Raw genomic sequence first — 25,162 nt, forward strand, 5'->3', positions numbered from 1 at the left:
CTCCTGCTCATCCATACCTTTGGCCTCTCGCGACATGGGTGAGCAGGCCGATTACTTCACTTGGATGGCTTTGGAGACAGGACACCTTCCGTGCTCATGAATGAAATGCTGGCAATAGTGGAAGGGCATAGGCCCTGCCTCATGTTCGAGGAGGCTTTCTTGGAACAGTTGCCAGAAGATATCCACATGCTGCTGGCCAATGAAGATTTCAGTGACCCAGGGAGAACCACGGGCATGTTGTCATTCCATGGTGGGCTAAGCAAGAAAGTGTGATATCCTTCGAACAGGTCACCAGATCTCGCTCACAGCAGCAGGACCATGCAACTCCGATATTAGACTGGCAGCAGGGCCGATCAAATCTGTTGTCAGACCGCCAGTCAGCCAGGAGTCAATGGGATGAAGATAGCACCCATTGGTGTTTTTAGCATCAACGATGGGGTGCGAAAGCTCGCCATGTCCTCCCTGTGCGTTTCAGAGAAACGCTGGGGCCAGCTGTTGCTAACGGCTGCAGAGAATGGCTATTGAGACAGCCTTTTATATGTCTGGGATTCACATTTCAGCTGGCATTTCTTGGTGGATACAGGGGCTAAGATCAGAGTGCTTCCCCCTTTGGGATGTGATACATGTAATAGAAAACACAGGCCGCAAACTACAGTACTATCCAGACTTTTGGCACATGTACGATCCTGCTTCAGTTCGGTGATACTAAGTTCATGGGATATTCACATTAGTCGCAGTCGCACAACCGCTACTGGGAGCTAATTTTCTCAGAGCACATGGCCTGCTGGTTAATCTAGAGGGATGAAGGTTTGTTCATACCAACACTTTCCAGACCTTTGGTCTAGGTGAGGCCAAGCTGCCAGGCCTGCATTTAGACTCCTTTACTCTTTCGGAAAATGAATTTGCCAGGTTGTTGGAGGAATTCCCTGCAATAATCACACCACAATTCACTTCGGTGATGCCAAAACATGGGGTGCAGCACCACACACTAATCGAAGGGCCACCGCTGCATGCCCAATCCAAAATATTGGGATTAAATTGGGCTGACTGTTCACTGCTGAACTATAATTATTATAATGTACAACACCTACACAGATTGTGGTATGTGAAAGTGGTTGCCCAAGAAAGGGGATGTAGACAGCCACTTTTATTGGCTGTCTGCACCCCCTGTACTTGCTACGATGCTATTGCGCATGCGTGAGTCCCCATGAAGCACACTAGTTTAAAATGGAGACGGAGCTTGGTTGATGGCGGACACCATTTCTAGGAGCTCCTGTTACACATTGTATTGTTGAATTTAACAGTAAAGCTTTCGTCAGAGGTTGCCCTTTTGCGTGGTCTGGTTATTCAACTTCTTCAAAAGAAACACTGAAGATGATCAATTTTTTGTGAATAAGTTTGAAACTCATTTAGAAGATTTATTTTATTCAAGTTTTAATGGTGTGTAGTTCATGCAACCATACTTTCTGAATTTGTGATATGACAGTAAACAGATACATTGACAACTTAAACCCATTGGCTTCTTTAACTTCCAATTTTTAAAAATATTTGAGCACTCTTCTCTAACAAAAAAAATGATATTCACAAAACAATAGCCTACAGAATGAACGCTGATACAAATTAGTGCATTCAATTGCATTTATAAAGTTTTACAAAGTTTATTTAACCTAACACGTTTTATGAAATATATTGATGCATAATAAATAAAATAGCAAAACATAAGCAAATCAATTGCCATGTAACGTCAAATTGAGGCATTGCAAAAATCATTGTCCAGAAAATGTGGAGTTTTCTACAAAATTTACAGTGTTACTTAGCAGTGTCTCAGACAAATGATTTGATAACAATACCTGTTCATTTTTTAAAAAAAGGAATTTTCCTCTGAGTGGCTCAGTAAGTTAATCAGTAAATTAATCCAGTGATTGAGCCACATGCAACAGGAAGACCTGTTTCAAATATTATGCTGTGCTGAGCTAGGTGATATAGCTGAGAGAGCAGTAGAACTGCTGCAGTGGGTTATAAACCCACTGGTGTAAAATGGGAAATGATCCAGGGTATTAATTTCTGATCGCAATCCAACAATGGCATTGGAACTGTATGTGCAGATGTTCGGCAAGCATGGCAAGCAATATGCTTGGCTACAATGTCCCCGGTGGTTAAATAGCCATATGAAACACACACCTGAACAACAGCCATTTGGGTGAGTTAGTGGAGGGCGGTGGGCGGCCGGCGCCCGTGGATCTAGATCCAAAAGAATCAGCACCTCAGGAGAAATGGATAAAACAGAAATAAAATCTGTATGAAAATCCATAAGGGTAGAAATATAAACTAATATGATTAAGTGATCTTCAGTGTCTTAAGATTGTTACTAGGAGCTTCAAAGGGGAGTCTTCAGACATGCTCTTCCATTATTCAAGCTTAAATACATTTAATTGAACAACTCCAATGTTTTGGGTACATCAGTATCACAAAATTATAGTGTTTTTACTTTAGTTATGTTGCAATCTCAAGTTCTAGAAGGTTGCTGAACATTACAAACCATTTTCACACAATTGTAAGAAAGGTCTTTAACATTTCTGTCAAAACTGTGAATTTAATCTTCAAAAAAAAATCTGTACAGTAGAAATTCAAAACTGTAAACAAAGTTTACAAACACTGGAAAAAAAAAAGGTGGTTCATGAACCAACCACGTACTTCATATACCACGGGCCCATTTAGGACATGTGCTATTGAATGGTACATCCCTTTCAGGCTGTCATGCAGAATTTCAGCAGTATCCATAATACACATGAGCAATGAGGAAATCCATAATTCAGAAATAATATTGAAAGATAAGTGGTTATAGCTAACTGCTCCAATCTCTGACTAATTAGGGTTGATAGCTGGACTGCCAGGGAAATCAATTATGAATTATACTTATGTGTGGAAGGGCAAACATTTAGACAAGTGTTAAAGGCTATGTTTGCCTTTCTCATCTATTCAACAGTTCTGCATTTTGGTTGCTGATGCAATTCTGCATAGCCTAGTCTATTGACAAGGCACACATTAATTTAAAAAAAGAAACTTAAAAAATATTTAAACTGAACTAGAAGGATGAAAATCATTTAAGGCTGTTTAAGTGGCTGAGAGAAAAGCATGTAAACTAATTTAAAGCTGAAGACCATACTGGAGCACATCCTTCAGCAGAGCTATTAAAAGACTGTTAACATTCAGGTTGTGTCCCGCATCTGCAAGTGACAAGGACTTCATCCTGTATGGGTGCAAGGTAGAAATACCTCTCCACAAAGTCAGTAGCGAGATCAGTACCTAATGTCCTCTAGCGCAATTATGACTGTTTTAATCGTTTGCGTGGAATACCAAAGGGTGGGCACTGTGCAGTTGCCAGTGCACGGAAGGCCTCTGCAACTAAATGTGGGTGGGAATGGATCATCGACTTCCAGCCTTCTGTCTCCATTACATCAGTGGCATGGCTGCAAGTAAAAGTGGTAAAACCTATCAGAAAATCAGCATCAATAATGTTTGTAAATAATTGTCAATACGTGTTATTTAAAGATCTGTGAGAATAATCATTTTATTAATGAAGGATTAATTTAGACGCTCAATTTTTATTTTTGGAATTATTGCGTATTTCAATGCTCTTTCCTGAGAATAAAACAGGGTTTCCACTGAACCAATCCAGCGAGCTGCTGAAGTAGAATATTCTCATCCTTTGCTTTTAAAACCCTTCCGGTCATCCTTTTTGTTTTAAAATTTACCCTCAATTTGATTCCCTCATCCCATCGCTGTACCAGAGTCTTGGACACATGCACTCTTCCATTCCACCTTTTGACATCCAAAGGCTAATCCTCCCTCTAGTCTAATTGAAGCTTACTTTTTCCTCTCAAATGGCGAGTCAAGAAAAATCAAAATGCACAAACTGATGTAGTTATACTTTATCTAACAATACACTATTCAGGCATTTATACTTGCTTATAATGTCAGGAAACCTGAAAGATTTAAAAAAGCTGTTTTGCAACAAAGACATGGCATTATGAAAAATAATTTATAGTTTATAAAACAATTTTTCTTGAATTTTAAAGAATGTATTTGAATTCAAGAGGCACTTATAAACTAATAAATGAGTCTCACTTTCTTTACCAGTTTAACATAATCAATAACAATGTTCTGACAAGAACTTCACATGACATTAGAGAAAAGTGATTGAGTGCGTGTATTACCAAGTACCTAAGCAAATCAGAACAAGGCTTGTGTGGAATGGATAAAATGCATCAATAAGTTTCTTCACAATATTTCATGAAACCTTTTCCTAAAACTAGTTCCAATTGGGTGGATAGTAAACAATTTTATTTCTCCAGGTAAGACTTTTTGGGGAATGTTTGTCTTGCTAACTTGACAGGTGCTATTCTATGTTAAATTATATACGATGGAATGATCCAAAATAAAGATGACTAGCTTGCTTTTTCATTGATCCAAAAAACACAAGCGGCCAGTGATAAACCCCAAAATAAGTTCACATTACATACTTGCTACTCCAGTTTTTCCCATCCTTACACCCAAGTTGTCGGAGAACACTGCATCTGTAGAAGAAAAGAAGAAAAACAATAAACATCAGTGATTCAAAATAAACTTTTAGTCAGTTGAGATGTTACACGACAGAAACGCTGACACTTGCCTATTAATGAAGTCTATTGCTTGTGCTTTCAGTTGCTCTGCACTGTGCAAATCTGCAAGAATGAGAATTTCTGCAACATTTTCAACTGAGAGGTTACTACACAAAGTTTCTTCACACATGACCTTCAGTCGATCTAGTGCATACTGTAAAGAGATAGAAAGAAACTTATTATTTGATAAAGCTGGTAAACGACAACTGGAAATGCAATTTACCAGCTAAAGATTTAATCCAGATCAAAATGGTTATTATTTTTGCAAGCATTTTCACCTTTCCAAGCTCAAGTGAGTCTCTTTGAAAAAAATTTAATTTAATTCAAACAAAAAGAAAACATTAACAAATATACAGGGCCAATATTTTAAATTCACAAAAGAAACCCCACAATAAGATGTCTTATCAATTTCAAAGATTACAGATATCAGGCATGAATTTCCAATCAGACATGGACAACCTGGTCATTTGAGCAGAGTAAAGGCAAACGTATCACCTCTTAAGCATTTTTCAAGTGATACAAGGCAAAGAATGTAGAATAAATAGGAGGATGCTCAATGATGTAGAGGGATATTGGAGAGTACGTCCAAGGCATCAAAACTGGTAAATTTTGATTTTCTAAGAAGTCTAATGAGATTTAGCATGTCATCAAATACACTATCAAACTTTTACAGGCGTACTGTGGAAAGCAGACAGGTTGCATCATAGTCTGGTAATTTAAGTAGCCAGGAACGCAGAAGGCTGCTGGAAGTAGCAAATATTGTCATGTCCACTGCAGAGATCTATGAGATGCTGTCTCAAAAAGGCAGCCAACATCATAAAGGATCCCCATCACTCTGGTTATAATTTCTTCCCTCTGCTATCTTCAGGAAGAGGGCAAAGAAGCCTGAAGTTCAGCATCTCCAGGTTCAACGCAGCTTTTTTCTCTCCAACAACGATCAGCTTCTTGAACCTTCCATTACTACCACCATAAACTACTCTGGGACTACAAAATGACCTATCTACACTCTCATTTCATTTACTGAACTTATTTTTTACACTAACTGTGAATATTGTTATCTATCTTTTATATTTACTATCTCTTTCCATACTGGAGTAATTTGATTTGTACTACTGTGGTTTTCCTTTACAAAGTACCTGTATCTATTTGGCTGCAGCATACACTCATCTTGGTGCACATGTTCATTATGCTTGTATGTACGATAAATGCATTATCAAATAAGGTAGTTTTCAGCAACATTTTGGAAGGACAAACATATATTCCAGATCAACATTTCAATGCAATTTGAGGAATGATGCACATTTGGAGATGAATTGTTAGACAAATAATTCAAATAAGAGATTGGCTATCAAATGATACAATTCGAAGTGCTGAAAGTGTACAATGTTTATGGCAATATTTCTTCCCTAACACCTTCAATGTCACCAATATGCATGCAAATCTATACCTTGACAACAATCACCACCCTTCAAAAATATTTTTATCTTATAGTTACTTGCAAGGGTCACAAATAAAATGCTTAAGGTGCACATACCCTGCATACAACTTATTCAGAATGTTCATTACTTACTTTGTCTGCAGCTGCCAACAGATTGTCAGCCATTTTATCGAGGTTTGGTGCTTTTCCTGTGTAGATAAATCTCATCATTTCCTTAAAAACTTCTGGATCTACATCATTAATTTCTACTCTATTCTGTTGGGACAAAGTTGAAAAGAAAAAGAAAATTAACAAAAAAACAGCTCACTAGTCAGAGTAATGCCAAACACTAAGATCAAACTATGAAAGACTTTGTTTAGACTTAGAACTAAGTGCATAACATTCTTACCTTCTTGCTTTCTTCCATTTCATGTTCAAACATCGCATTAAAAACAGGTGAACGAGCTGTTACAGAGGAAAGAAAAGACTATAAAAATCCAGTTCTTTTGCTAATGAAATGCATGTAATTAAGTTCAAAAAGACCTACCTGCTAAAATTGATTTGTGAGCTTTGAATTCTTGTCCTCCCACATAAAGGGAGCAATCTGTGAATCTAGAACTTTCCAATAGATTTCCCAAATCATCTGCCAGACGACATTCTGGAACCTTCAACGTATTCATATTTGATTGGCCGGATATATTAACAGAATCTTGAACTACACTCACCTGAGCCAGAGCAGAAACAAACCCAAATTTTAAAAAAGCAACCATAAAAGGGAGACCAAATAATCTGCAGTATTTACTTCAGCTAAATAGATATGAACAGATAGCTTGCCAAAAAACTACTTATTACCCTTAACAACAGCCTCTGTTTACATGGCAAGACTCAGTTCCTGGGATGAGGGGCTATTGATGCAAGGATAAACTGTAGGAATTGTGATTGTTTTTTTGAATATATGGTTGAGGGGAGATTTGATCGGTGCATAAAGCATTGAGGAAAATGAAGAGTGGATCATGGGAGGCTGATCTTTTTGGTTAGGAAGGTTGGGTGGGGGTATAAAGGACCAAATGTCACAGGTAGGAAATAAAAGGGAAGAGAATTTAGAGTTCCAAATAAGCCCAGGAGCGTGGAGAGATTTTCTGAATATTCACCTCTAGGTTGCTTTGCTGTCTGTGACAGACTGCGGGTGTGATCAAGACATATACGAAGGAAGGAGTAATTTCATGAAACACCAAGGATCCTGCTAAATTATTATAGAAGTAAATATCATCAATGACCACTATGGGTTCATTTCTGTGCTGTACTGACCTTTGGTTTTATTCAGCAAACCCTGAGACTGATACCACCAAATTTTTTTTTAAATTACAAATTGGAACCAGAAAATGCTCTGGCTGCAGCTATGGAGTTTGGTTCTACTGTGGTCTTCTAGAGGTGATTTAATAGAGATGAAAAATCTACCAGGGTGCAGAGAAAGGACTAGGGTGTTTTTTTTTTGGAGGGGGGGTGGGTATTGTTGGAATTAGTAAATCATTCCGGCAGAGAGCTTGCAGAGATGTGGGCTGAATGGCCTTACCCTTTAAGGTAACTGCTCTATTAATATTAGCAATTTAGAAGCAATATATTTCTTCCATGAAGCTTAGGCACATGATTTTCCACAAGTTTAATTTTTTTTAAAATCATGAATTAGAGAATGTGTTAACTGTTATTATTAATGATAATGTATTCCCTTGAGCCTGTTTACCAGTTGAATGGTTTTGGATCCACTGTAATACTGTTTGAAAGGTTTCTGAACATGTGACTGGGCTCTTAACTGAAATAAAATTGCCATACAAGAAACTTATTAAAAACAATTCAAAATAGAGTATAGGTTGTACCTCTTTAATTTGGTGACATTGGGACCTGGCCATTGCCGGACCACAGAAAATGCCAGAAAACAGAAATGGACCCCTATGGGAACTCCCTATGTAAACATATCAAAAGTAGAACAAAGCTTAAAACAGGAAATAATACTGTGGGGCAGCACAGTTAGTGTTGTGGTTAGCGCAACATCTTTACTGTGCCAACGACTGGGACTGGGGTTCGAGTCCTGCGCTATCTGTAAGGAGTTTGTACTAACACCAGCAGGAGTTGCCGGACCACAGAGCGTCGAATAAGAGAGGTACAACATGTAATGCATAGAAGTGTCTATAAACACCATGATGTTTAATACTGTCCTAATCACTTCAACTTTAATCCAAAATCCAAAAATGGGCATTCTTGAAATTCATTTCTTCCAAAATGCTCTAATTTTCTAATAGCAATAGATTGCATTTAGGAAACTACTTACACTTTTTATATCCTCTATCAACCACCTGATTATATTATCTTTGTCCAATATACATGAGATAACATATACACCAGTAACTTGTTTAATCAAATAAAATGCATTAGAATTATGGTAATTACTCTCAGCAGCCGCATTTCAAATATCCAGTCTGCAGAGAAAATTGACATAATCACACAATAAACATGCCAAGAGAGTTACTCATGTATCCTGAAAGTAGCAAGATCAAAATGAAGCCAACTCTTCAAAAAGAATGTGACAACATGACCCTGGTTTGTTTAAAGAAAGCAAAGAAAACAGAACCCATTAAGTTTAAAATAAGCACAAGAACCAAGCGCCTGGTGAGGTTAAGATGAATGACTAGAAACAGAACATGGTGAGCCAGATGGTAAGCCAAAGGGATTTTAGAACAAGAGTAGAGAAATGATCAAAGTTTAATTCTGCTACCATTTATTTGGCATAATTGGAGGAATTTAGGCCTCATTAGCTTACAAACTCAAAATTGATCATTCAATTTCTACCCAATAGAAGTAAAAGAAAATGACATGCAAAGCAAATACATACTTAATCATTAGCGATTTAAAACATTCACCTACTTCACAAAACAGTGTAAGTTTATCATCTGGAAGAAGACCATTTGCTTCATCTAGAAGAAAGTCTCTACGGATAAATTTTTTGAAACCCCAGTCCTTGCCTTGGACAAATCGATATGCTCTTTGACTTTCTATTAAAAGTAAATTAAGAGACGATCAAAAAACTCTCTCCAAATAACTAATTAGACAATAAGCAAACTCCAATGTTCAGCATTTTCTGGCAAACCGCATTTTAATTAAAATAATGAAATCCTGTCCCCTTATGTACGGAGTAAATTTGTTTCAATCTTTCTCTGGTTGAATTTTTGAACAGATGAATGAAATAATTAAAACATCTGTTCTCTCTCTACCAAAACAAATAAACAACTGATTATAGTCCTTTAGAAAAGATTGCAAATTTGCAAAATTTATTACTCTTGATATCAGTGCTCAAAACAATGAATACCATGCTTCTCTATTAATGTTTAATCAGATGGTGGGCAATTTAAGTAAAATCTCCTTGCATACATTCTGGTCTGAATGTGCACAGAACTAGAGTTATCCATTGTGTAGGATTGTCTTGGATTCACAGCACTAACAAATTCCAGTTATCGAAGTCCAGTCAAGCTGAGCCTCTGTAGGAATTGTGATGCAATAAACCGAGTGTTTTCCTTACTGAGAAAATAACTGAAGCTTTGGATCCTAAATCCTCACACCTAAGCACTTGATGCTATCAAAAACCTTCAGAAACTTAAAAAATATATATTGTTAATAGTTAAAGACATTAAAAATATTCAAATACATTTTTAAAAAGTAATTTGAAAAATACTTTTAAACTTGTGAAAGGTCACCAACATTTAGCAGGGAAGACTACAGAAAGGTGGAAGATATTTTTCACCCAAGAAGATAAACCAGTGGAATGCAAAACTTTGGTAACCCTAATTAGCATGTGCCTGGTCAAAACCAGGGCCCTGACCGTGACAAACATGCAAAGTTGAACGGTGAACCTGATAAATTGAAGAAAATGGTTCTTTGCAGAGGGAATGCCGTTTCCAAACGTAAGAGTCACACATTTTTAGTGGATTGTTGAGATTGATAGACTGCTGAGAGAAATTGCAAACCACTGAACACTAAAATATAGACCCAGATGGACAATGACAAGACAGCAAGTTGATCTCAAATGGCAGCACTTGGTACTTTCATTGTAGCATTGGGTGCAGGTGGCTTCTGTCTGCAACACAACCTGCAACAACAGCCACCAAATGTTGTTAAACAAGAAAATCCGAAGATGCCAGAATCGAGTGACAAGAGCAAGAGCACATGGATTAAAGGTGAAAGGAAAAATGTTTTAAGGGAACATGAGGAGGGACTTCTTCATGATAGAGTGTGAGGAACGAGCTGCGAGCTGAAGTGGTGAAAGTGGGCACAATTTTGACGTTTAAGACCAGATTTGAATAGGTATATGGATGAGAGGGGTATCATTCAGGTTCAGGTCAATGAGACTAGGGAGAATAATAGTGAAGAAACTGCAATACATTTCCAAGTCAGCATGGTGCACAATTTGTATTTGGTGTTGTATGTGAAGTTCACAGAAATTACTAATTGGGCAGCTAATAGACAAGTGACCTGGATGATGAAGAAAATAAATGTTTAGGTTGATGAGCTGGTTATCAAAGGGACTGTGTTGTCTTAGACGGTGTTAAACTTTAAGTGCTGTTACATCCATGCAAATGAAGAGTAACCTATCAAACTCCTCACTTATGCCTTGTACATGGCGGAAAGCCTCAGAAGAGATGGGGGGTAATTTGTCAGGAGCCATATCAGTCATCACAGGATCTCTGTAGGCATAGGATTTTAAATTAATTTTCTGGTCCATGGAGACCCACAGGATGTTAATGGTGAGGGGTTGTCACTAAATTTCAAGGAAGATGGTAAGACTTTCCCTTGATAGAGATGGTCATCACTTGGCACTTGTGTGGCAAGAATGCTCCTTACCACATAACAGTCCATGCCTGAATGTTGTTTGGTAGTGGCTCATGCAGGTAGAGACCAGTTTTCTTTGGAGTTGTAAATGGAACTGAAGATTCAGCTATTCATTAACCTCTAGTCTTCCATGCCAACTCACCCTTTTACCGTGGAGCACCAGGGCCATCCATTGGCTGTGCCCCAACTGCAATGTACTCATTTCAATGTTTCAAGTCCTCTTTCTACACCATTTTCTAAAACTTAGAATGTCAGAAATTGTGTCCATTTCTGCAAAACTGCAACATGACTGCATCATTTTGCGAAGTACTCTCTGACTATTGTATAGATCTGAAAAATCTTCAATGGAATAAAGAGTGTAAGATATGGGTCAGGGGTAGGAATGAGAAGACGGATGAGATAGTTAACTGCTGTTCATCTCCTGTATTTACAATTTGGAATGCAATGCAGTTGACATGGTTAATAACTTTGTGGGCGATGCCAAAATTAGTGATATAGTAAACAGTGATATTTAGATAGAAAGAATCTAGATCAACTGAGGAAAGTGGGGCAAAGAATAGTCGATAGAGTTTAACTCCGACAAGTGCGAAATGATTAATTTTTGGAAGTGTTATGGGCCAGAGGACCCCAAAACCCAGAAGCAATAGAAATTCACCAAGACAAATAGTTACTTAAACAAAAGTTGCTTTTAATTATATTTAAACATGAAAACAGGATCAAACTCTAACTTATTACTATTAACTTAACCCTCTTCTAATTCTAAGTGCATGTACGTTCAGAAAAGTTCTTTAATTCACAGTCCAATTTCACTTCTCACTCCTCCAAGTTCACTGGTTGCAGGCAATTCTTTTACTGTGCACAGAATTTAACATTTATGAATTTCACCAGGCTTTGGTACTTGAAAGGTAAATGGTTACTGCTCAGGAAGGTTCTTGTCAGTTTTCAGAGAAAGATTTGTTGCTCATTGGACATCCACAACTGATTCCTTCTGATCAGCCACTTCAGAGTCTTGCCAAAGAAACTTGCTCCATCAGGATTTTCCAGATGATAACCTCTTCCTTTCAGGTCACCACAAAAGTCCTTTTTGTTTCCCTTATTTCAAGTAAAACATTATGCAGCCAGGCATCTCCTCTTGTATGGACCACAGGAGTTTGACCAGGCTGAACTAAGACCTCACAACCCATCTTCAAAATGAGGTGTTTCCTAAAGTTTGCCAGCTTGTCATGTTCTAGTCCCAGCTTCTGCTGCTGAACTGTAGAACTGAATTCTCTCTCTCTCACTAGCCGCTTTCAAGTGCATTCTCCGCCAAGAATGCGCCTGCAGAAGCGGAAAAAGACCTGTGGAATGGTTGTTCAGGTGGCAGCACTGAAAATGCTGAGAGGTGCCTTGGAGCACACTCCAGCTCCTGTCGGCACGGTACGTCAGGGCAGGAGCGGCCGGCGCGGGACGTCGGGGCAAGGGCAGCCAGCGTGGGACGTCGGGGCAGGAGCAACGAGGAGGGGGGCTGTCAGGCAGCAGGGAGGGGGTGCTGCCAGGCAGCGGGGAGTTGGGTCGCCAGCTGATAGTCATCAGCCCACCCCCTAGCAGCTGCTTTCAGGCTGCTGGATTTAGGTGCCTCAGGGGACTGCTCAGATGCGGAGATTATACCTCCCGGAGGAGGGTTGGTGAGTACTCCTCAGAGCCGCATCAGGCTCTTTCAGGTGGCCTCCCATCAGCCGTATTTGGGTAAAATATGTGGCTTTACATCGGCCACCTGAAAGAGGCTACTCAGAGAAAACCACACGATCCTCTTAGAACCGTTAACTTCACTCAGACTGCGGCACCAGATCTAATCTTCCGAATAACCAGATCTAATCTTCCGATTCGTTCATCTGTTGCTTTCCAAAACAATAATCCATTACTCCGCAGCATGTCCAATTAACACCTACTTGTGAAGTCCTTATAGGCGTTCTTGCAAGTTTTTACAAAGGCACTCAAGAGTCTGGACTGTCTGGTTTGAGCAGAGCTCTGGCATTTTAAATGAGATCTGTGTTGAAGTGTTTGTATATGACCTACAGTAAAAAAAACCTGCCACAATTTATCTCCTTCAAAACATATCTATTTACAATATAAAATATAGGATAGTCAGTCACAGAAGTTAAATCAGGGCAGGGCATTCACAATGAATGGGATGACCCAGCTGTATACTCAACAGGCTCAGAAAACAGATTCAGTAATAAAATTAAAATATGACATAGTTTTATTTCAGGAGTGCGATAGCTCTGAATTTTGATAGCTGTCCAAATCTTCTAACCTATTTTGGACTGAGGAACAGAAACCGGCCAAACCAAACAAATGAGATTCAATGATATGCAGGATATTTGTTGAGTGTTGAATAGAAAATGAATGACGAACAAGGCAATAAAGTGTGCTAAAGACAAATAATTCAGCAATAAAGGAATATGTAAGAGGTCTCTGGTAGCTTCCATTGCTGTGTCTCTGAAGAATTAGGAAGTCATTGTCTTACACGATATGATTAACAAACAAAATTAGGTTTGATTATTCACAAAAATTATATTTCTACTGAAAAACGGCTTGTGATTTGAAATGAAGAAATCAAATCAGGAATACATCAAAATATTACAAAGCAGCACTAACAACCTGTGTGTAAAGAAGTGAACCACAAAAAGAGCCAATTGGCACTGATTAGGGATAGTTAACATGGCCTTGTGTGGGGTAGATTGTGTTTAAGCAATCTTAGAGTTTTTCGAGGAAGTTACCAGGAAAGTTGATGTTGGAAAGACTGTGGATGTTGTCTACATCTTTAGAAACTTTAGAAAGGCCTTTGACAAGGTCCCACATGGGAAGTTAGTCAGGAAGGTTCAGACATTTGGTATTCAGGGCAAAGTAGTAAACTGATGGCTGGACAGGATAAGCTAGAGAGTGGTGGTGGATGATTGCTTCTCAGACTAATGGTGGGTCACAGGGATCGGTGCTGGGTCCATTGCTGTTTGTCATCTATATTAATGATGTGGATGATAATGTGGTAAATTGGATCATCAACTTTATTGATGATACCAAGATTGGAAGTACTGTGGTCAACGAAGAATGTTTTTAAAGCTTGCAGAGGAATCTGGACCAGCTGGAAAAATGGGTTGAAAAATAGCAGATGGATTTCAACGCAGACAAGTGTGAGGTGTTGCATTTTGGAAGGACAAACCAAGAAAGGACATACACAGTAAAAGGTAGGGCACTGAAGAGGAATCTAGGAATGCAGATAGATAATTCCCTGAAAGTAGCCACACAGGTAGATAAAGTTGTAAAGAGATCTTTTGGCATATTGGCCTTCATAAATCAAAGTATTGAGTATAGGAGTTGGGATATTATGGTAAAGTTATACAAGACATTGGTAAGGCCAAATTTGGAGTATTATGTGCAGATTTTGTTGCCTAACTACAGAAAAGATATCAATAAGATAGAAAGAGTGCAGAGAGGATTTACTAGGATGTTGCCCGGATTTCAGGAACTGAGTTACAGGGAAAGGATAAACAGGTTAGGACTTTATTCACTGGAGCATAGAAGAATGAAGGGAGATTTGATAGAGGTATTTAAAATTATAAGGGGATGGACAAAGTAAATATAGGTAGGCTTTTTCCACTGAGGGTAGATGAGAATCAAATAAGAGGACATAGGTTAAGGATGAAAAGGGAAAAGTTTATGAAGTGAAACTTCTTCACACAGAGAGTGGTGGAAGTGTGGAACAAGCTGCCAGCTGAAGTAGTGAATGCAGGGTCAATTTTAACATATAAGAAAAATTTGGACAGGTACATGGATGGGAAAGGTATGGAGGGCTATGGACTAGGTGCAGGTCAGTGGAACTAGGCAGGAAAAATGGTTCAACACAGAATAAAAGGGCTGAAGGGGCCTCTATCTGTGCTGTAATGATCTATGTTTTGAAAAACACTAGTGGATCCTAAAATGAAAAGACACATTGAGGCAATGAATGGATACACACTGGAGAGCTATACAATTATGAAAGCTGAGTAGAACAAACAGGAGGGTCGCCTATCCGTGAAAGCTTTTCCAAACGTGTAGCTGAATGATTTGGATCAAAATAAATTCCTAACAGATTTCTTGGGATTGGGAGACTGCCAGAATTCAAAATATAAGCATTTGGTAATACAGTTTCCAAATTCCAGTTTCTCTCGCCTGACAGTGATGTGGAATGGTGTACACTCTTTAGATAAGATTCAAAAGGAAGCTCAGCAACCACATAACTTGTGTTGCATAATGTTCATAATGAGGACCTTCAACTTAGTTCTAAAATTAGACAGAACTATGACCTTATACATGTTTGAAAACCCATGTCAAGAATGGTAGTTGCAAGTGTTCTGTAAACTAATATTTATTCATGTATGCTGACCTCAGCCCTCAAAAGTGTTTAAAACATTCAAAGGACTGATGCAAACCATTAAGGCAATCTTTTGTGCCAATTTGCTATATTTTCTACACACCTTCATGCAAGCCTTAGATTATGTGTACATTGCCAACATCTATTTGTTAACTAAATCTTAAAAATAAACTAGAGAGTCACCATCTTTTCAATTAAATTTAGTTTTTAATTTTTTAAAAATATTTAAACATACAGCACAGTAACAGGCTCTTTTGGCCCATGAGCCATGCCACCCAATTACAACCAATTGACCCACACCCTGGTACGTTCTGAACTGTGGTAGGAAACCAGAACACCCAGGGGAAAGCCACACAGACACGGGGAGAATGTATAAACTCCTTATAGATAGGGCAAGATTCAAACCCCGGTCCTGATCACTGGCGCTGTAATAGTTTTGCACTCAAGTTGTCCACGATGATATTTGGCAGACATAAATGATGCTCTATTTCCTTGCATAACAACATTCAAAGCATTGAGAATCTCCAAGATATCTTAGTGTTGCCAAAGGCATTGACAATGCAAGTTATTCCATTTTAAAACAATAAAAATCAGGGAACAATGTCAGACATTAATCCAGATAATGTCTACATAATAAAAAATCTGCATAAATTCGAAGTATGATTTTACAGCAGTTAACTTCATAGTTATCTTCGAGCTTCCAAAAAATTGTGTTAAGCTCAAGAGTCACGCCAACTGAAAAATAATCAACAAAGTGGCTCCACAAAATTATCATATTAAGTGAATTGTTGAATAAAAAGTTGTTAAATTAAGAATTAAAGATATATATTTAATTGATTCTTAATTTATATATCAATATTCTCAAATTAATTTTAAGCATAATAATGTAGGGAAATAAATATAGGATTAATGTCACCCACAACATAGGCAAATATATTTTTACTTCAAATAATGCCATGGGACCTTGTGCACCATCTGAGGGCAGATGAAATGACAGTTTTCAGTCATTAAAAAAGCTCATTCAATTGTGCAACATGATCTTGGCTCTAAAGTTGTAATTGCCCAGATCTCCATAATGGATTTGCCTTTTGATTTAAAAACCATATGCAACTGAACAAATTTGGAATTACCCAAAATTATGAATGTCAATGCTAATTAAAGTATACAAACCCCAGTATACACATCATCATTCCAAATAAAAAAGGCAACAGATAAACATAATTAGATATACAGAGCACAGCAAATTGCATCTTCAAACTATTTGGCAAGAACAATCAATGGAAATGACTGGTCTAACAAGAAGAATGCAATGTAATGTGCAAACACTTACCCATAGCTTTTGTTTCTTCTCTTTTTGCATTCAATAAAGAAAATTTAAACTTTGCTCGAACTTCACTTTTTGGACAACTAACTAAAAGCAAATACAAGGAAAGGTAGTCTTTGCTTTCTTCATCTAACCCTTTTGGGTTTACTCTGAGGCACCTGTAACATATGTATTAAAAAGCATCAGTTAATAGAAAAGATTACATGCTTTCTCTGTTTAGGACAACACCACATTTTTAAATAGAATTACCAGTACCCATATTATTCACGATATACAATGTATTCTGTGCAGATGTTGAATCTTATTCTCCAAGATTCAACATCGAAGGTGCAAGGCAGAAATTTGTGATCCACAAGTAAAACAGCTACCAATTCGTCAGACCATTTAACATTTCTGCTACAGTGAACTCTCAAAGATATTCTTTTCATAGCAATAAATCAGTCCTTGATCTCAGCCATGACAATGGTTTGTCATCAAAAAGACTACTTTGAAACATAGAAGGAAGGATATCAGCTGTGACAGTTTATCTTTAAGGAACAAATCCAGAAAATCATACACTTCAAATGTCAGATCTATTATGACAACTTGTTTGCATAGTACCTTAATACTTTAAAATGTCCCAAGGCACTGTACAGGAATCAAATGATTATTAAATCCTCAAGTCACCAAGAAAGAAATAATGCACAGGAGAATTTTTTACATTTTAAAAGTTTCCAAAATAATCTAAGAGTTTAAAGATTGCAAGAGTATTTTTGTTTTGGGGAGGAGAGAGCTGCAATTTGCAGCAAAATATTCTTGACCTTTGAACCACAACTTATGACAGCATGGTTAGCAGTGGAACAGCAATTAAAATCAGCTATGTGGAATCCTCAAGAAACCACAATTGGAAAGCAGATATCTAAAATTTTTGCAAACGAGAGACATTTTTTAGTGATAGAGGGTACAGGTACATCCAAAACCAATGATTTTTAAAAAGTCAATGCTTAGATGGAACATATTTTATGATGTCAAGCTTAGAGGTGGTTGACAGTCAGGTGTTTTTGCAAGTTAGGGTAGAGTATAGTTTCTGATTACCTAAAAAGGCAGTGAGCATAGAAGGTGTGAAGTTCATAGTGGTAGTCAAGAGAATCAGATAAATTGGGAAACATTACAGGAGTTGAACATAAGCAGCCTTGGTGATGGTGTGACAAGCAGCATGAAACTCATCCTGGAGTCAAATATGATGTTGAGTTAACAAATAAAGGAAAGGAAGGTGAAGAGTAAGGAGCACAAGCTAAAAGCTAAGAAGTATTTTGCTTGTCCCTGACATGGGGCTGAGGCCCGATACATTGGTTACCATTTGCTTCCTATAGATACTGCATGACCTGCAGTTTCTCCAGCACTTTTGTGTATTGCACTACAATTACAGGGTCTGTAACCTTTCCCATTTTGTTCCTGCTGTTAACCTTCCAATTAAAGACTCAGGCATGTTAATTTACATGAAACAGAGCAAATTAAGCTCAAGCAAAATCAGAACCCTTTCAAATAATATTACAACTTATTGATAAAGAGTTACAAGTGCTCAGTTACTTTTCCATCAGAACCAGTTTCATTGACTCAGACATGGAAACCTGCTGAACAACAGGAGAGTTCAGTAACCCTCTGACATATATAAAAAAACATTTAATTTCAGAGTGACGCAGTGCCCTAAATAAAATGGGTCAAAAGGGAAAAAAAAAGTAGTGCCCAAAGACATGCTTGACAAAGAAAAATAGATAAAATTGATCTATTGTCCTGATCACAGGACATAGTAGAATATTCCTCACAACAGATCTTTGTCATATAACTCATCAACAATTATCTCTCCATTACAAGCCCAGTACTTGAGTCATTAATCTTGATTTCCTTTCATTACACACCTCTAATTCTAATACATACAATATCAACTACAACAGGATCTGGAGAATATATTAGAACAGGGGTGTCAAACTCAAATTCACAGAGGGCCAAAATTAAAAACTTGGACTAAGTCGTGGGCCGAACTAAATATTTATTGAAAATTTTCAACAACATCTGCATGTTTTCTCTTCTTTCAACATATGTAATGTTAAACTCTTTCTTATTAAAATAAATGTTTAATAATAGTTTTGGTTAAACTCTTTCCAGAAGAAGCATTAACAAATGAGAAATAAAATATTCAATAAATAATATTCCTCTATAGCCTTTAAGCTCCTTTTAAATGTATATTTTTTCACAAGCCAACAAGTCAAAAAAATAACAACTTGCTTCAATGAAAATCCAATCTTTCAACTATGAACAGTCGAAAGTTAACCAAAGGAAATATTAATCCAAGCTTAGCTTGCTACACTGTGATTTACTCTGATGCACCTGGGTCTAAACCAGATTCTTGGCATCTCTTCTTAGATGCAAGTTCATCAAACTCTGGGGTCAGAGTTTTCCTCCCCCCTCTCTTGAAAGGTCGTGTTTTCTGTCTTTCGTTTGGCCATTTTTCGTAAGGGGTTTATTACATGTGAGTTGGGCGACAGGTCGCAGATGCTAATGAAAGTAAAGAGAGGAGGTGGGGGCGATTAGCGGGTTGACGGGCCGGCGCCAACGCATTTGCAAAGCATTCTGGGATTTGTAGTATTAGCTGTGCATGCGCTATACTGGCGCGGCGGCCAGCGGGCCAGCTCTAATACATATTTGATATGATCATAGCTGCCTCCCAACGATCAGGGGTCCAGGAAGGCATCTATACCGCTGTGGGTACTGTTTGTACCAGAGCCACCACCAGACAATCATGGGTCTGAGATGGGTGGGTATTACCCCTGCCTATCACGTGCAAATGTCAGCACCACCTAGGTGTATTAATAATTGTGTACTGTTTCATTCCCACATAGTTTTCCCACAATCCTTTATAAATTGTGCAGGTGTGTATTAACATTTTCCCACATTCTTCTATAAAGTAATGTATATTCATAAGGCTTAAAGCCCTTTTCATACTTGCCAGTGATCGCAGGAATCAAACACCATTCAGCCTTTAAAGAGGCAAGTGTGAAAGCAAAATCTGCATCAGATTATGTCATCTCACATCGGGGATTGACGGGCTCGACCCCAAGTACAATCTCCGGGATCTGTAGATGCTGGTGTTAAGATTAGGCAAGTGTGAAATGGGCAGCAACATTGCAGGCACTTCCTAATAAAGGTAGAACAGACCAAATGCAGGGGATAGACCCTTGCAAGTGTGAAAGTGTTCAGTGTCCCAGTTAGTGATCTAGTGTGAAAGGCCAAACCCCAATTCCTATCCCCGGGACACTGAAAGGTCGATTGTATGACGTCAAGTGTGAGTGGGGCTTCAGTACGATTGTAAAATCTGGTGTCCAGACTCATCTTTCTGTGACCCCACCAAATCTGATACTTTCTCAACACAACAAATGGTGCTGCGAGCAGGGTTCAAAGAGTTACAACTGGATACACAAGGAGTTTTAATCATATGGGAGTGGGAGATTGTATTGATAACTGTGTGTGGGGTGTTCCGTTGGGTGCAGTTTATTGTGTACCTGCTCACTAATGGGGGAAGCAGGAGGGAACCCATAAGTAGGAAAGAGACCCCAGGTCAGAGTTTAAAATCCCTAGGTGGACTGATATCTGTCAGCCACACCAGTCAACTGGGAGAACAGGTTGGAGCCCCACTAGCAGAAGATAGGGCACCATGTAGTTTCCCACATGGAGTTACCGGGATTTCCCGAGGCTGGGAGCAGTTAGGGCAGCCTATGGTTACTGATATCCCATCTGAGCTAAGTAGCCAGAAAGATAGGGAGATAGAATCCCGGCAAATTGAAGGTTGCGAACAGCAACTTAAGTGTTGGGATATGCAAGATGTGTGTTGGGAGGGGTCGAAGTACACAGAGCAGAAAACTCCTGCTCAAGGTTTCAGGCCTGAGGGGAGATTCTGCAATGTTACCCTGCTGGTGATTTATAGGGACCTGTGTGCTCTCTGGAGAGAGCTTTGCAGGGCAAAGCCCCATGCGGGTTGAGCTTCCCATGCACTGCCCACTCCAACCTGAACAAGCCTTCACTCTTCCCACACTGGAGGTAGCCCCCGTCTATCTTTTGAGCTCTTCCACACCTCCCCCCCCCCCCCCCCCCGCCAATCCCTACCCCACAGGAGAAGACTACCCTTCAAGCTGATCCTTTTCTCAATGTGAGGGTCTACGAAATGCTCACCTCAACAGACTGCCACTCAATTGCGATCAAATCACTTATTTTGCAGAACCTAATGGATAGCCGCTGTTGTCATGGAAACATTATCACTGGACAGTCGATTGCTCCAACTGTGATTTGTATTTGGAGCATGGACTTTGTAATGGACCTTTTGTGTTTTCTCCCCCTCTTTAAATCATTCTGAGTTGTAGTAATGATGTCTTATAACTAGTAGTGTCAGGGGATTAAAGTTTTAAGTTATTGATTCATAGTTACAATTTGTAGATTCGAAGTTACAGTTTGTAAGAAGAGTGTCATTAATCAAACCATAGTAAGAAAAGTTGTATATATTTTGTTTCACTGGACAATTACAGCATCACCCCAGAACTCCTGACTCCTCTTGACTATCATTACAAGGATCCAACACAGGCATTTGTAGTGCTAGTTTGAAGAGAACGCAAGCAGGAATGGCAGTCTGGTGTCAACATGAGCCCAGAAAAATGGGGTGTTCAGGATACATCCTGGATAAATGCCCGCCGGCCCGGCCCGATCCCATGCCTCACCATAGGATAGCACATTGACAGGCACCAGGGCTCTGTGCATAGGCTGTGCCCAAGGGTGAGGCCAAGGCATGGTATGCACAAGACAAGAGGGCTCTGGCACATGATGGATAACCTGGCACTAATTGTTCTCAGAAGTTGGTGGTAAGGGTGCTCACATTTGTGAGCAAAGCCAGAGCAGTGTTCCATTGGTAACACAACAACCCTGTTTGGCCAGGGTGGGGAGGTGGAAGTGGGGCTGGTGAGGCACTGTCATTGAATTTTATTATGTGCCTTGTTTAGCATTCGGAAGGCACTTGTGTTTAGATTGATCCATTGATTGGTTTTGAGTTTTTTTTTTTCCATTTTCTTTTAAACACGTCTTTTTGTTCTTTTTTTAAGTTGTTACATAGTAATTCCAGAGTGATGTGGCTTCCAAGGGGTGGAATGTTATGTGTGGAGGATATGTGGTCCCTGACTGACTGGGGTCTATGCATTGCAGGTGTCCACCACACCCCCCCCGCCCCCCCCCCCCCCAAAAATCTGGAACTTATTTTGAAGTTACATCACCTCTCAATCAAGTTTGGGCTTCAGCCACTAATTACATCACATGTCAGTCAAGGTTGAGCACCGGCCATTAATTAGTACACATTTTGTCGTTGGCTAATTCAAATCACTCAGCGCCACTCTTGGCTAGACACACAAATTAGCTAATGTCGATCTGAGGTTTTGTTTTAAACTTTTTTCCCCTCCTTAAATTTATATTCTTTGGTTATGGATGGTGACTTTATTTGTTGGTTGACCCTACCTTAGATGGTTCACCTTCTAAAAAAGCCACATTAAGCAAGACTGCTCTAATTATTTATGCTTTGCTGTTAAAGTGTGGCATTTTAGATGTATGATTTTTTCTCCATCCTAGTGATTAGAAGTTTTCCTTCATACTTATTCAAAGATTATTTTTTTAATTGATAAACAATTGATTCCATTGATTTCTGCATATAAATATGAGTCTATTTTTATATCAGACCATGTTCCAGGGATCTTATCAGTGACCTTTCCTGACTTGCTGAATCTATCAGACATTGGTGTTTTAATTCATTTTTACTTTCTGATCCAGACTTTTGTAAATTTATGAAGGAACAGATTGTATTTTTTTTTAGAATAATCTCTGGAGGTCTCAAATTTAATTGCTTGGGATTCTTTTAATGCCATGTTAGAGAACAAATTATTTCATACAAGGAGAAAGTGAAAACAAAAAGGCTAATGCTGAAAGGACTGTACATATTAATCAAATAAAGCTTTTAGATCAACAGTACGTCCTTACATTGAAACCTGAGATTTAAAAAAAAACAGTTTGAGCTTAAAACTAAATATGACTTGCTTTTGGCATCCTATCGAAACACAGCTTTTGAAAAGTAAGAGCCAATTCTATATTCATGGAGATAAGTCAGGCAAACCTTAGGCTAATCAGATAAAAAGCTTAGCTGCTAAACGTCTGATTACAAAGAATCAGAGGGAGGATGGTAGTATTACCACCTGATTATGTAAAAAATAATGATAGTTTTAGACAATACTATTCCAATTTTAATAAATCTGATTTTCATATTGATCGCACTCCTACGGAATTTTTTGGGGATTGTCTTTAGAAGCACAATCTCAGTAGGTGAAAGCTATTTCATAAGAAGTGATAACAAGGACTATTAAATCTTTACAAGTAGGTTAGGCACCAGTTTCTGATGGCTTTCCAGTTGAGTTTTAACAAACCTTTTTCCTACCTATTGGTACCCTATCTATGCTTTGTGTTTTCTGACTCTTAAATCTGGCAATTTTCCAACTAGATTTTACGATGCAACAATCTCTCATCCTTGAAAAGAATAAAAATTTGTCATTTTGAGCCTCCTACAGGCCAATTCCTCTTTTAAATGTTGATTTTAAAAATTGTCTCTAAAATATTCAGCAGTAGATTTGATAACATCTTACCTTTTACCATATCTGAGGATCAGATGGATTTCAATAAAAAGTTACTCACATTTCAATATTTTCTGTTTATTGAATATTATATATTCCCCTGTTTCTTTTTTGGAATATGTTGTTTTCTTAGATGCTTAAAAATCTTTTGATAGAGTTGAATTTGAATATTTACTTGCAATATTAGAAAAGGTTTCATTTTGGCCCCATATTTATTTCATGGATTAAGTTATTATACTTATCTCCTGTTTCTTCTATTTTTACTAATTCTATATTTTATCTAAATCTTTTAGACTTTATCATGGGACTAAAAAGGGATGCCCTCTTAGTCCATTGTTGTTTAATTTAGTCTTAGAACCTCTGGCTATTGCCCTTAAATAATCTCAGGATATTTCAGGTATTTTTAGGGGAGGATTGGTTCATAAAGTTTCTCTTTATGGTGATGATCTTTTGCTTTTTGTATTGAATTCTAACTCCTCAATTCCTGCTATACTAATATTATTTCAGCAATTTTTGGGTGAATTATTTCTTTTGAACACTCTAGCACCCTTACATACTGCTTTTTAGTTTAAGATTGCTAAAACCCAATTTACATACCTTGGTGTAACAATTACTAAGAGTCATAAACATCTGTTTAAAGAGAATTTCCTTGCCTTATTAAATAGGTGAAGAAATCTTTATCCCAGTGGCATCCTCTTTCAATGCCCCTAGTTGGACTAAATAATGTTATTATTATTATTTTTTTAACCTACATTTTTATATATTTTTCAAGCTATTCCAATTTTTGTTCCTAAATCTATTTTTTTTACTCACTTGATTTCATATCATCATATATTTAGAAAAATAAAATGTCCTCATGCATTTTTAAGTTGGTTAATACATCTTCTCTTTGTGCCCGTCACTCCCTATTACAATTCAAAGTTGCACATAAAGCTAATATGTCTAAAGTTAAATTAGCCAGTATTTACGCTAATATTAGCTGTTTTGGTGACAGATGCAAGAATAAGGATGGATCATTAATTCATACATTTTGGTCTTGCTCAACCTTTGCCAAGTATTGTGAAGAGGTTTTTCATACTTTTTCAATAATTATTAATGTTAATTTAGCAGCAGACCCATTGGTGGCCTTGTTTGGGATGGTTGAACGGGGGATAGTGAAATTGTCTTAATTTCAATGCCATGTACATGTATTAGCCTTTTCTTCTCTTATTGCAAGAAGAGTATTTCTGATCAGATGGAAAGATGCTGTCCCGTCCACTCAAAATCAATAGTCATATGATATTATGTCATATTTAACCTTAGAGAAAATAAGATTTTCCATGTGGCTTGATTTAAACTTTCCCAATCTTTGGGGTTATTTTGTAGCCTCTAATGGAATCTTAATCAGGTTCTTTGTGATTCTTGTGATTATGCATTTCTTTTTATTTCTACTGGCAGTTTTTTTTTAATATTGCCATACAATTTAGGAATGATTTGGAGTTCAGATTAGTTCATTTTTTTTTTCTCTTTCCTTTTTTTTCCAATTTACCTATGAATAATACTAAAGCATAATTTTTTTTTCTCTTTGACATTGTGCTTGTCTGATCGAAGTTTCAACACATTTAAGATTGAACTTTGTATTTGACTTTTCAGAATTGTGCCTGAGCAGTAATGGTTTGGATCTACCACACACACACACACACACACATGCAGGCACATTTGTCTTTAGTTGGGGGTCAAGTTTAGTGTTAAGTAAGATTCCACATTATTAATAGTTATTAATATAACTACTGTTTTGAAGATTCCATTGTCCTGATGATTTGT

The 25,162-nt window shown here is 38.0% G+C and overlaps 1 protein-coding gene across 6 annotated transcripts in view; it reads right to left on the bottom strand.

The window, feature by feature from the left end:
• Positions 1 to 1,408: 1,408 nt before the first annotated feature.
• Positions 1,409 to 25,162, bottom strand: part of spopla (speckle type BTB/POZ protein like a) — a 134,759-nt gene continuing 111,005 nt past the window's right edge. For all 6 annotated transcript variants that reach the window (XM_069935126.1, XM_069935124.1, XM_069935125.1 and 3 more), the window contains 8 exons: positions 16,677 to 16,828; positions 8,998 to 9,125; positions 6,626 to 6,803; positions 6,488 to 6,543; positions 6,232 to 6,354; positions 4,673 to 4,815; positions 4,524 to 4,577; positions 1,409 to 3,470 (listed from right to left, as the gene is read on the bottom strand). In XM_069935126.1, the coding sequence (XP_069791227.1) occupies positions 3,326 to 3,470; positions 4,524 to 4,577; positions 4,673 to 4,815; positions 6,232 to 6,354; positions 6,488 to 6,543; positions 6,626 to 6,803; positions 8,998 to 9,125; positions 16,677 to 16,828 (979 nt within the window). In that variant the 3' untranslated portion in view covers positions 1,409 to 3,325. The remainder of the gene's footprint in view (positions 3,471 to 4,523; positions 4,578 to 4,672; positions 4,816 to 6,231; positions 6,355 to 6,487; positions 6,544 to 6,625; positions 6,804 to 8,997; positions 9,126 to 16,676; positions 16,829 to 25,162) is intronic.

The sequence above is a fragment of the Narcine bancroftii genome, chromosome 4 (assembly GCF_036971445.1).
Source record: "Narcine bancroftii isolate sNarBan1 chromosome 4, sNarBan1.hap1, whole genome shotgun sequence".
Classification (NCBI taxonomy): Eukaryota; Metazoa; Chordata; class Chondrichthyes; order Torpediniformes; family Narcinidae; genus Narcine; species Narcine bancroftii.